This window comes from Nesoenas mayeri (assembly GCF_963082525.1).
Source record: "Nesoenas mayeri genome assembly, chromosome: 3".
NCBI lineage: Eukaryota > Metazoa > Chordata > Aves > Columbiformes > Columbidae > Nesoenas > Nesoenas mayeri.
In genome coordinates this window covers 32,374,641-32,387,634 of record NC_137544.1, presented here as the reverse complement: position 1 = coordinate 32,387,634, position 12,994 = coordinate 32,374,641, and the positions used below count along the sequence as shown (strand labels likewise).

Below are 12,994 nucleotides of genomic sequence, written 5' to 3'. Positions count from 1 at the left end.
GGTGAGGCGGAGCGGCCGCGGCGCTCTCGGTGGGTGGGGCCGCTCGGGAGCGGGAAAATGCTGGCAGGGGATTGGGGGCAGGCGGGTGGCCGCGCCCTCCGGATGGCCCGGCCGTCGTCGCCGGGTGTTTTCCGCGCCCGAGTTGCCGGGCAGGAACGGGCAGCGCCGGAGACTCAGGCCCTTTCCGCCGGGGTTTCGTTTCCTCGGCGGCGCGGCGCTGCCTGGAAGAGGAACTTGTCTGAGGCGAGAGGCAGGAGCTCACCTTTGGCGGGGCCGCCCTCGCCGCTCTGCGGAGCGGAGTCCATGGAGGGCGCCGCTGGCCGGGGGGCGCGGGGCAGGCGGGGCGCGCGTTCCGCGGCGTCGAGGGGCCGGGGCGCGGCGAGGGGCGCAGCCCGCGCCTCCTCCCGGGGCCGCGAGGCCGGCGGCAACCCGGACCGTGCCGTGACCCTTGGGGCGCAGCAGCGGGATGGAGCCGCCGCCCGGCGCGGCCGCCCGGCGCAGCGAGCCCCCGCCCCTAGGAGCCCGCCGGCGCGCACGGCAGCGGGCGACGGAGAGGTGCCCCCCGCTCCTCGGAGCAGGGCAGCGGCCGCCAGAGCCCCCGCGGCGCAGAGGCGAGCGGCCGTGCCCGACGGGGCTGTCGCCGCCCCTGCTGCCGCCCGCGTCCTCCCGCCTACAGCGGGTCCCCTGCGGCTCCGGGAGGTGGTGTCGCGGCTCACACTGCCCCGCCAGGACGTGTCGGACGCGGCGGACGTGGTGAACCGGGTGGTCTCGCAGCTGATCCAGGCCATCCGGAGCACGGACGACAGCTTCAGCTCCATCGAGCGGCTGGGCGCCGGCAGCTACTACGAGCACGTCAAGGTGGGTGCGGGGCTGCGGCCGGCCCGGCAGCGCCTCTCCCGCCAGGACGGCCCGACGGGCGGGACGCGTTGCATTGCCGGGCTGGGCTGCGGGTTGGTGCGGGCGGGCAGCAGCAGCCGGAGCCCGGCGAGCGGCTCCTACCGGCCGCTTTGCGCTGCTCCGGCCGCTTGAGAACAGGTGTAAGGTTGCCTTTCCGACGAGGAAAGACTTTAAGGGTTACTACGTTAATGACGAAGTAGCTAACTTACTGAAAAATGAATGAATGTATGTGCACTTAGTAAGAGACGCTGCTTGAACAGGACTCACGTTAAAGCCACAGCCAGCCCCTGCCCGTGCACTGCGCCCAGGTAAGCCCAGCGTAACCGGAGAGTCTAGCACTGCACGGACAGGCTCTGTGCCAGTTTTTAGTGTATAATTTAATTTATAGCTTTTTTAAAAAGCAGGAGAAATAGCTATTTGTTTTTGGTTTTGTTTTTGTTTTTTTTTCTGGTGCCAGCTCAATCCGAAACAAACTCAAACATGGGGACATTTTTTTTCTTAAACCAGCATCAGGCATAGCAATACTTCATTTTTTTTTTCTAACACCTGATTCCTATGTGCAGAAGTATGACTAAGACCAGCATTTATGCATTACCCAGAACAGCTTAAGAATCTTAAAACTTCATTAAAAATTAATAAGTTGGAAAGCTGGGAAATAAACTGCTATCAGTAAATTGCTCTTCTCCACTCAACTGCACAGCAATCTTGTAATACAAATCCCCAGAAGTAAGCTCATATTTCACACCAGACATAAAAAGTAGACCAAGGCTGTTGTAGATAAAAGTGCAACCAGAAAAAAAAAAATTCTAAAGAGAGTAAAACCTAAATTGCATATTGACTATTGTATTCTCCTACTTTGCAGATAACTGAACCGAACGAGTTTGACATTATGCTTGTTATGCCTGTTGCAAGACTTCAGCTGGATGAAAGTGATGATACTGGTGCCTTTTATTATCTAACATTCAAAAGAAATCCTAAAGAAAAGTATTTGTTGAAGTTTTTAGATGAAGATGGAAAATTATCAGCCTTCAAAATGCTTGAAGCACTAAGAGGAATCATTAAAAGAGAAGTAAAAAACATTAAAAGTAAGTATTTAGCAAACAAGCTTCACCTAGGAGTGCTAAAAATCCAATTACATTGCCTCTATGCATTGCATTGTTGTTAATAAAATGTGATGTTTCCCCCCAGTTAACTGTCTCTTCGTAGCAATGTAGCTATAACTGTAACCCTGCTTGTCCCCAGTGTCTCAAGTTTGTTCTTGTGCTAAGAATCACCACAAATACATCATAGCTAATAATAGTATGCGATTAGCCCATAGATCCACTATGCAATCCTCTTTCCATATGAAAATAATAAGTATTAATGGTTCTGTCACAGATATGGATTTAAAATCCATATCTTGAAGGAGAAAGAACCAGTGACTGAACCCAGGTTTTTCTCATGATTGATTTTATAAACTCCTCTTCGTCAAAAACTTTATTTTAAAATAAAGTTTCTTCTCTGTTTAAAAAAAAAAAATTCTTCTTTATTGCTAGATGTGGAAGTGACTGTGAAAAGGAGAAAGTCTGGAAGCCCTGCAATAACTCTTCAGATCAAAAAGCCTCTGGCAGAAATATCGGTGGACATCATCTTGACTTTGAAACTTCAGCAGAGCTGGCCGCCCAGCACACAGGATGGCCTCAAAGTTGAACAGTGGCTGGGAAGAAAAGTCAGGCGAGACCTCAGATATGAATCAGTTTATTTAGTAGCCAAGCAAAACAAAAAAGAAAAGGTTCTAAGAGGTACCTGAAATACAGACAATAAGTTATGAATTATCTTCTCTACAACTTGATCACTTACATGTGCTATAAAGAGGGTATCCAGGCTCTGTTCAGTATTCTGCCTTCAAGGTACAGATATTTGTCTTATCCTGCGTACATCCACATCAAAGACAATTGAAATCTCTCTTTAAAACACCAGATCTGTGACACTGCTTGTCGTGTACTGAAATCTAAAGACAAAATGCTCTGCCAAGCTGTATGCTAACCATTCCAAAGAGCGTTACATTAAATCTACTAAGTCAGACACATGAATATGGACTTTTCCTGTGGTAGTGCTGTGCTTAACAGCAACATCTGCTCCTTTGCTTTGCAAGAAAAAAAGGTAAATTAAAAGGAGATTTCTAAAAAGGTGGGGAACATCCCTGTAAGTGGGACTGTATACAGAAGTTATATACTTCTGCAAAAGTAAACTTTTCTAGCAAGATACATTATTTCTTGTTGAACTCTGGTATGGCTACAGGCTTTTTGTGTTTCACTCTCTTCAGACCAGGGTCACACCAAGCCTACGCTAGTTTGCAGAAACATCCCAGTCTGTCATTGCATTATGAGAACTGATGATTTCAGCAAAAAGAGTTCAGGGAATCTGGTATTTTTTTTAATTAGCATGCCCATCTTAGCCCAGTAATGATTTATTTGTCATTGTTATCTCTTCCTGTGAAAGTGAAATGCAAAGATTAACTGAACCGAACAGGCAAGGGAAACAGTCCAGCCTAAGGAAGGCAAAAATGGTTGCTGGTGTTTTTAAAACAGGGGGTTGAGCTATGTTCATCATTGTTTTCAGAAACATTACCAGAACAACAAAAATAAATGCTTTAGAACAGTCACCTTACCCAAGACAAATTCACAGGCATATTACTTGCACAAAGAAATTGAAATAAGTGGTGAAGATTTTTTTTCTTGAAATGCAGAATTGTTACATGGTAAGGCTAATAACACAGAACAGAAATTCAAAGGTAGTTGATTTCTTTGACTAGTGTAATTCCCTAAATCATGTTCAACAAGTACAAAAAAGTTCAGAATTAAGCTTAACTTTAAAGCGAATCCAAACATCCTTAAGAATATAGTTAAAGCATCCAAACCATTAATTCTATCCTATGTTAATAACATTGTAATTGTCTTTGTGTGGACTAGCTGGGGAATTAAGGACAAATTAACCAATTGTAGTCACCAAATAACTTTTAAATTTTTTTTTTAAGCGATATTTAAAATTAAGTAAACTATAAAGTCTTTTTTTCTCTTTTCCTAGTTATAGACAGCGATACTTCTTGCTGTGTAATAATTTTAACAGTCTTTTACTCAACTTTAGGAAACACCTGGCGACTTTCTTTCTCACATATTGAGAAGCGCATGCTGAACAACCATGGCAGCTCAAAGACGTGTTGTGAGTCTGATGGACCAAAGTGCAGCAGGTTGGTATTTGCATATGAAAAACTAAAAAACTCCAAGCCTGTGTGAGCCACACTAGCACTGTTTCAGTTTAAGAATTTGATCTAGGACTAATTACTCATACTAAGGAGCAAGAATAAGGCTTTTCGGCATCATTGTGCTACAGCAGCACAACAGTTTGTGTACTCGCTGAAGATCTGACTTGCATTTACTCAGTGAGAAGTGGAAACAAATGACCTTGCGGGGTTACACTCCAGACTTGCCTTAGAAAGCAAAAAGATGTGACTTGTTAAATTATCTTTCCCAAACTCAGTCCTGTTTAAGAACCAGCTTAATAGTCTGATGATGCAGCTTTCTGAGCTTTGGGAGCAAAATTACACTTCATACCAAGGCACTTTCTAAAACAATGGTGAGAAAATAACTGAATGGGATCAGGATGACTAAATGTGACTTTTTTGGAGTCCAATAAAAACGGGTTTCTCTATTTCTTCAAAGAGAAGGAACAAAACCCATGTGAGATACAGAACCTCCTTAAGAGCAAAGCAGCTTCTTCGTTTATTTAATTACATCTTGTACTGAATCAAGCAAGTCACAAGAGAACTAATACATAATTCTTTGTGTTTGCTTTACAAATATTATAAGACGTGCTGTGCCCTTACGTAGCAGTGGATTAAACTGCATATACACCTCTTGCCCTTGTGATGTGCATTTCCCTCAGTGTAAATCCAAGCCAAAAGGGCAGGTTTAATCTTACGTGGTGGTTCCAATTCACATTACACTGGTAGCACCTGCAGCTGGGAGCCTGTACTGCCTCAGCATGCTGCTGCCCAATGCTTTGTACTTTGGTGTGGCTGTTGCTACTGATGAATGTGGTGCATGTACAAAACTTGCTGTTTATAGTAGAAATCCTTCATTGTTAGACTCTAACTTCATATGCAGTAGTTGAAGGATTATCCAGCCTCTTGCTGCACTTATTCTCAGATTTTATTCAGAACATTCCTGAAAAGATTATTCTATTAAAGAACATTTTGATTGGTTAAATGAATAATATATATTTAACAATCTAAAATACATATTGAGAACTGACTATGTAGAAGGTATCTAATAAATTCTTATTTATTCAACAGGAAAAGTTGTCTTAAGCTTTTGAAGTATCTTGTAGAGCAACTTAAAATGAAACATCCAAAAGAGTTGGACAAAATCTATTCATATCATGTCAAAACTGCTTTTTTTCACTCCTGTGTCATATGGCCAAATGACACAGACTGGACTTGGGGAGACCTGGATTACTGCTTTCAGAAATTCCTGGGATATTTTCTGGATTGCCTGCAAAAGTATCAGTTGCCACACTTTTTTATTCCCCGATACAACTTGCTCAGCCTGGAAGATAAAGCAAGCTGTGATTTCCTTTCAAGACAAATAAACCAGCAATTGAACAACAGATTCCCAATATTTCAGGAAATGTCTTAAAAACATTGTTTACAATTATGTAAAAACAAATTGTGTAGATTTGCGTATTTAAAACCAGAAGTTCTTTACCTTAAGTTACTCCTCAGTAGTCCAATACTATAAAAAACCAAAATAAAATCAAGAACACTGTGGTAAAAATGGCCATCAGCCTTAACTGTTAAAAGAAGTAGGACTTTTAAAGTAATATTTTTCTTCCCTACCCAAATACAGTTATCACCTGTAAAGTATCTTCAAGGTATACTAAAAACATATAGAAGCATTTGTAATAGTTAATCTCCCATGTGTACTTTCTACAGTTTCAAATATGAAGGCATCAATGACTGGGTAAAGTGAAAACTAACAATTTTATTTAAAATGAAGATCCACTGCAGAATATCCAAAATACACTTTTGCATTCAAAAGAAAAAAAACCCAAACCAAAACACTGGAATTGCTGTGACATAAACCAGAACAATGTCTCCAGATCAGCTGGGTAGATGAAGACCTTTTGCAGAGGACAATCACTAGCAACAGTGAGCAGAGAATATGGTATCAAAATAAAATGAAGTTCCTGAAATAACTTATCCTTTCTGAGTCTTCAGAATTTGTTTGGAAATTAGTCTTTTCACCGGACTTTGGATGGGGAGAAATAATTATCTAGTGTGCTGCAACAGGCTAAAAATTACTGTGACAACAAGCATTTGTGTGATGAATTGTGTAGAAAGAAATTGATCTTCAACCCATATCAAGGAGGAAGAGTCTCCATGTGAAAGGTTATCAAAACCAAAATGGAGCATGAATCGGACATTCTCGGACTTCAGCTCTATTTTTCTTACGTCGAAGAGCACATGTATTAGGAAAGAATAATAATTATAATATTTCCTGTGCTGTAAAGTAAATCCATCTTTTTCTTAAAGCAGCCATGGGGAGTCTGTATTTTTAGCCTACTTTTTGAAGGCAAATAACCTACTGTCTTAAATAATGCCCAGATTTCACCTCAATTTATGAGGAATAAAACTGAGGGAAGGCCAGAAGAACATTTAGAGAATAATTTTAGGAAAATATTCTCATCTCACTAGATTCAATTTCTTAGTTTTTCATGTAATTATATGACACATGAGTAAGCACAAGTTCAGACGAAGCATCAAATGAAGGAGTAGCTCCTTCCTATATAACCTCCAAAGACTGAAAACATATCCCATTGTCATGAGGAATCTGTGTGACAGAACCTGACATTCCAATGTCTTTTTTTATTAATGAATTTGTTAATATTGCTCTAGTAAACTCTTGTTTGTCTTAAGCTAGAAAATTACATCCATGAGAACAAAAGCAGAGGCTGGGTTTTTTAATTTAATTTTTTAAAATTTTTCCAGTTAGCCACAAACACATACTACTTGTGCTCTCCTCCATTAGGAAAGGCAGACATCTCTCAAAAAAAGTTTGAGACAAAAGTCTTCACAAAAATGCCTTTCAATATTAGGTTACAAAATAAAAACCCCAAACGATACTGGTTTCAGCAATCAGTTACCACAAACAGAGCACTTTTTAAAGTTATCCTTGGAAATATGTCTGCACTCCACTGGCAGATGTGGCATGCCAATGCAAAATACAGTACTTTGAAGTCACACTGACAAACATTGCTCACATTCACTAGTCCAGTTCTCTGAAAATAAAAGGGAAAAAATATATTTTACGTTCATGTATATTAATACTACTTTTAACTAAAACCAAACACAAACCATAAAACAAACCCACAATATTTGTTGTAACCAGTAGATAATGGTTTTAGAAGTTATGAACATCACACGAGAAAAATTATGACATTTTGAAGTTAAAATAGTGTCCAAACGCAAAACTAGATTTATTTCTGTATAGAGTTAATCCAGTTTTCTAGGCTACTTTTTAAAATGCATTTTATTTAAATGGGACAGGTACAGAAAACAACTGAGAAAATAAATTTTTAAGTTCAAGCACACACATGCTAACAGTAACTATCATCACTTACTTTGTTCCAGTAACTTCAAGGGATTAGTTATTTTGAGGGCTTTCTCTGAGGTCTTCGTATATCCTTTTCAACTTCTCTTCTGATTTGAAATTCTTTGTATCTTTTTGCCATTGCAATAAGATCATTGGGAACTACCTGATAAGAAAGCAGCACAAAAACAAGGTCAGTTTGAAATAGATCTAAACTTCTAGACTGCTTTACAAAAATGCTATTGATTTATGTGTTTTGAAACTTGATTTTTTAATTTATCTGGCTCCTGTCACTTTGCAGATTGTCTTTTCTGTAGAGGTGCATAGAGACATCTTTTTACATAAAATTATACTGATATATACGGAAAATCAGCACAGTGTCCCTGAATTTTCAATTACATATGTATGCTAATATGATATCTGATGACAACATAAAACTGGCTAAATATTTGTATTTCAGATAGAAATTTATCTTTCAGTGATAATGAACAGCTGGAAAAAATGTCCAATGACACTAAAAGGTGATACCATAATATGTATATTTAGTTAGTTATTTTAATATTACACTGTTATGATTGATATTAAATTCATTTTGGAAGTTTTAAGGGCCTCTGAAGAGAAACTTTGGTACTTAAAGAGAGTGTTGCCATAGGAAGGGTTCTCACATGGGTAAAACAAAGCTAAAAGACAGGAAAAGAAGGGCATGAGAAAACAGTCAGTTCTCCCACCACTGGGAGGTCACAAGAGCATCTTACCAAGATCCACGGTGCTTTCTGGTATGTTTGTAATTATGTGGAAAAGGAGGTGAACAGTATGATCAACACACCTTGTCACTTCAGAGTTATTAACATTTGTAAGGACTGAGACCAGATGTACATTATTACAGACAGACTTTACTAGGTTGAGTGACACTGATCACTGAATGCAAGAAAAAAATCTCCAACATATACTGTTCTTACAGATCATGGAAGAAAGACAGTGTCCGACAAGTCTTCTTAAACCAGGTCGGGCATAATGCAGATATTAATCTAAAGTCTACTGCAAAAGGCAGTGTGGGTGATTACTGTTAGATGAGAACCAGGCTGCTCCAACAACCGGCTATGGCACGTAGCCACGTGGCAGGTCAAAGGTATCCAGTCCAGAATCCATTTCCTGATCAGAGAGCAAGGAGAAAGCTCTTGCAGCATGTGTAAGCATGGGATTCATACCATCACTCAGCCTCTGTGGTTTGTCCCTCTTAGAGTAGCACAAATACAGCACAAACAGTAGAATGCAAACAAATGTAAATACTTCTACGTCTCCTTAGAAATGCCAAGACCTGCCAATGCTTGAACAGGTGAAAAACGCAGCCTGGACAAAGGGCCTGGTGGAGCAGGAGGGTATGTTCCTCCAGTTCTAGCTGCTTCTGTCGGGCTCTATAATTCAGCAAGGCTTGACATTTGCTATCAGCAACTTTTCTTAAGCTGGCACGAGTGTTAGCTTGCGAATATATCTTTTATATGCTGAATTGCTCCTGCTGATAAACAACTGCCCTGGTTGTTGGGTGACTGTCATCAGTCCACAGAACTTCTGCTTCTGCATGAGTTTTAGACGTTGTTTAAAAATAAAGTTAAAAATGATGCCTCTGTAGCTGAAAGTCACTACAGACTTCTATTAATAGAAATCCAAGTAATGAGACAAAGTCAGTTTTCAGTTGAAACACTGGATGATCTTCTTCCTCAGTATCAGATCAGATCCTCTCCTACAGCATGAAATAGAATTTCCTCCAACTAAAATTGCAACAATTTATTGCAGGAGTGCTTTTTAAGCAGGTACAAGTAAAGAATGGGAAAAAGACAAGATATGGAACATGAAAATCTCAGTGAGGTAATATGCAGCATGTAGTGGTTTGATAAGATTTTTTACACAGACAATCTATGTATCTTCTAAACAAATAAGCTAGGTATGGTAGTCCAAATGAGAAAACAGAAAAGAATAAGTATGCCATAATTTATATGTAGCACTCTTGGTATGAGAGATCAGTGTCTTTTCATCTGATTCCCCAAAAAAATCTGTCCATGCTTCTTCATAAGCTAATACATAAAGATCCCTGCAGCATGATACATAAATCTGTTGTAGCTGTTTTTCTTTAGGGAAATTACCTGTATATTCAAAATCATGGAAACCACCAGGCTAACAAATGCATCTTACTTGTTTTGAAATGGAAGTGTTCTGTACCTTCAGACTATGTCCTCAGTTGCTCTCCTTCCCTTTCATATGATGTTTTAGACTGAAGTGCTGATATTTTCTTTGTCATGAGAAACAAAAAAAAAACCCCAGCTTTAACTAAAAATTTGAGAATCATGTTGTGACTGACTGTTACCCTTCCAAGTAAGGATTCAGAGATGCTCTTTTCTTCTCAACTCAGAGACCCATTCCCAGGTGAACTATTGCACATTTTAAAAGTTTGGGAACTTCACAGTCTGCAGCAGGAGACAAGGCATCATGCATGGTAATGGCTGACTCCAAATACAGAACAAGCCACCTCTACATTCTATTTAAGTGGCTTCAAAGTATCATTACTGGTTACATTACTCTCACATTTTATGAAAGAGCAACCAAACCAAACCAAAACACCAAAACCACACCAAAACCAACAAACCAAACACCAAAACAATACCCAAAACCAACCAAACAGAAAAGCCCCCACCTAACTTTCCCCTGCAAAACCTGCAACTTCAAGAAATTATTAGGGGACAACTCTTTTTTTCCTCTTCCTACCTCAAAAGCATCTTATCAGGTTTGCAATAAATGGCATAACATCTTTCCAAGTAGAGTTGTAAAATGAAGATTTAGTTGAGGTTCTTGAGTTAGGGTTTATTGTTTGAGTAAGTATCCATTATAACAACCACAGGTCCTAGAAAAAAGCAATTTATTTTGTACTCAAACTCCCATCCCCCCAAATAAAAAAAATAAAAAAAAGAGAAAAATTTCAACTCAAGTCAGAGCATGAACTAGGGGTTTAATATAAATCAGGCAAAATACTGTTTCTTGTTCCGGCAAGAAACAGCAACATAATTGACTCTGGCTTCTCAGCTATCATAGCAAGAAAAAAAAGTTTCTCAAAGAAACAAATGACATTCCGGTCCCATTTCCCATAGTATTTACAAACATCTGTAAGAAAGATAGCTTGGAAAAGTGCAGTCGGATATCACAACTGTCCAATCTAATAAACTGATAGTTGCGTTTCTTCTGATACAAATATTGTTAATATTTACACCGCTAAACAAGAACACTGGTACACATGTCCAGAAGTGAAATACAATTGGAATAAAATACTATGAAATAAAATAGATCCTATCATTCCTCTGCAGACCTCTATGTGCCTGTATGTTAGTCACTTTTTCTTTGGACATGGAAGACTTTGATTAAAGTTCCTGGTTCTTTTCTGGGCCTCATCTGTAAGGTAAAATACAGCTAAGGATATCCAGGACAAGAAAGATGCAAGCACCCATTTTTTTTGCCTGAGACACTACAAACACTCACCAAGGAAGGTCTAAATAGGCTTAGACCTTCATGAACTCCTTCAGGTGGTAACCCAGAATCAATACAAATCTTACGCGGTGAGATGTATCCTTACTTGGTTTCCTCTTTCCAGAATTTCAATCAGCTCCGATGCAACCCTCCAGTCATTCTTGGTGACAAGCGTTACTGCCTCCCCAGTACGTCTAAATAAGGAATGAAATAACTGTTGATCTTCAAAACAACTGCTGCTGGCTTTTTCCTATTCAGTAAAAAATTGTACTGCAGACCATATTATTGAACTGGTAGATAAAACTGGCTTGAGTATTTACTATGCACACAACAGAAAGCAACTTTTCATAAAGATCAGAATATGGCAATTCACCTAAAATGGAGCAAAGGCACAACTAATTCTGACTTTTAGACAATAAACATAGCATAAAGGCAACATATTTAAGTATGAAGAGACATACATTCATATAATAATTAAAATAAATACATACACAAGAAAAAAAAAATCATACTTGTGCCAACCTGGGAAAGCAGCATTCAAAAGTGCTAACACCAAACTACACCACCATGATAAGCTGAAAACTCTGAATTTATATCTGTTTTTTCCCTATGGGCTCTCTAGGAAAATAAACAACTCAGCAGCTCATGAAGAGACAAACAAGGAAGTGACATTTCAAAATATCTACACGGAAGTTGTTTTGAACTATAATTCTTCCCCACACTTAAACCAGCTTTCAAACATCTGTTGTTCCCACCCACTTCAATGAAATAACAGAAAAATGGCAAAGTTGTTTGCCTTAAAGTTAACGGTGAACTAATTTCAAAACATAAACCCGTGTGTTATTATATAAAACATTTGATAGACTCGAGTCTTCACTCCCCCACTCCACATCACCTGTAGCTCTTGTATTTGACAAGTGAAACACCTATGCAGTGCATAAAATATTGATAATATATTACTATTGTCTTGTAAATACTTACCCTGCTCTTCCAGTACGACCTACTCTATGAACATATTCTTCAATGTTGCGAGGGAAGTCAAAGTTAAAAACATGAGTGATGTCATCTACATCAAGGCCACGGGATGCCAGATCAGTAGCTACCAGTATTCTGACTCTGCCTAAAGTAAGTCCAGAGAGAGAATGGGAGTTTATGGAATAAACAGAAAATATACTCCAGCCTATTATTTTTCTAGTGTACAATGCACTTAACATATAAAAGGAAAAATACATTTGTTGCATGTCACACCGAGTTAACTTCAAATACAAGGTGATAAGTAAGCACTCAAAATGTAATTTTACTATTACTGGTATTTCATGAGTAGAACAGCAGGGTGCAGGAGAAGCAAGAAACATGCCTAGCTGATAGAAAGTCTGCAAAAAGAACAGAAACTTCAACAACTATATTATCACCCAGTATCCTTATATCATAGGACTACTATTTGTTTCATTAGCATGTGATCACATAACCCCAAAGGATAACCTACCGGTGTCATCAGGAGCAAAACCATTTCACTGAAAGCACCACCATTTGACGCTTAGATTTACTGCTCTGTAGACTAACACAATTTGGAGTTTTCCGCAGAGGTTTCAAATGTGAAATAAGCCTTACTTTAAATTATCTAACTCTTAGACATTCCAAATTTTATTGAAGCACAGTCTTTTTTTGCCCTTTGTTAATTTGGAAAAAAACAAACCATATTCAGAGCTCTTTAACATTTTCTTATCTATGGTACTGAAAAGACATGGCACTGACAAACAGACAAAGTTCTGCATGTGACAAGCTTTAAAAACCTGGGTTAATCAAACCAGTACTTAAGTACAAATGTACCTGTCTTGAAGTCATCTAAAGCCTGTTCTCGATCATACTGTTCCCTGTTACCATGAAGTGACTGTACTGGAATTCCCTGGAGACCCAAGTCACTTGCTAAGTCATCAGCTCTAAGATTAAACAAA

General features: G+C 39.5%; 2 protein-coding genes across 2 annotated transcripts in view; one reads left to right on the top strand and one right to left on the bottom strand.

Annotated features, from left to right (window-relative positions):
- The first annotated feature begins 288 nt into the window (after positions 1 to 288).
- On the top strand, positions 289 to 6,016 carry CGAS (cyclic GMP-AMP synthase). Its single transcript, XM_080342853.1, has 5 exons — positions 289 to 858; positions 1,760 to 1,982; positions 2,433 to 2,678; positions 4,024 to 4,126; positions 5,231 to 6,016. The coding sequence occupies exons 1-5, from the start codon at positions 304 to 306 to the stop codon at positions 5,571 to 5,573; spliced, it is 1,470 nt and encodes a 489-aa protein (XP_080198979.1). The 5' UTR covers positions 289 to 303; the 3' UTR covers positions 5,574 to 6,016.
- A 1,568-nt stretch (positions 6,017 to 7,584) lies between these two features.
- DDX43 (DEAD-box helicase 43) overlaps positions 7,585 to 12,994 on the bottom strand; it is a gene marked incomplete at both ends in the record, with an annotated part of 18,423 nt that continues 13,013 nt past the window's right edge. Inside the window, 4 exons of the mRNA XM_080341399.1 lie at positions 7,585 to 7,692; positions 11,146 to 11,233; positions 12,021 to 12,159; positions 12,870 to 12,979. Of these exons, the coding sequence (XP_080197525.1) occupies positions 7,585 to 7,692; positions 11,146 to 11,233; positions 12,021 to 12,159; positions 12,870 to 12,979 (445 nt within the window). The remainder of the gene's footprint in view (positions 7,693 to 11,145; positions 11,234 to 12,020; positions 12,160 to 12,869; positions 12,980 to 12,994) is intronic.

What these genes read in the sequence shown, in the direction of transcription:
- CGAS (XM_080342853.1), top strand. Translation starts at nt 304, where the DNA reads ATGGAGGGCGCCGCTGGCCGGGGGGCGCGGGGCAGGCGGGGCGCGCGT. An exon ending in AGAAGTAAAAAACATTAAAA is followed by an intron (nt 1,983 to 2,432) that starts GTAAGTATTTAG and finishes CTTTATTGCTAG; the next exon opens with ATGTGGAAGTGACTGTGAAA. An exon ending in GATGGACCAAAGTGCAGCAG is followed by an intron (nt 4,127 to 5,230) that starts GTTGGTATTTGC and finishes TTTATTCAACAG; the next exon opens with GAAAAGTTGTCTTAAGCTTT.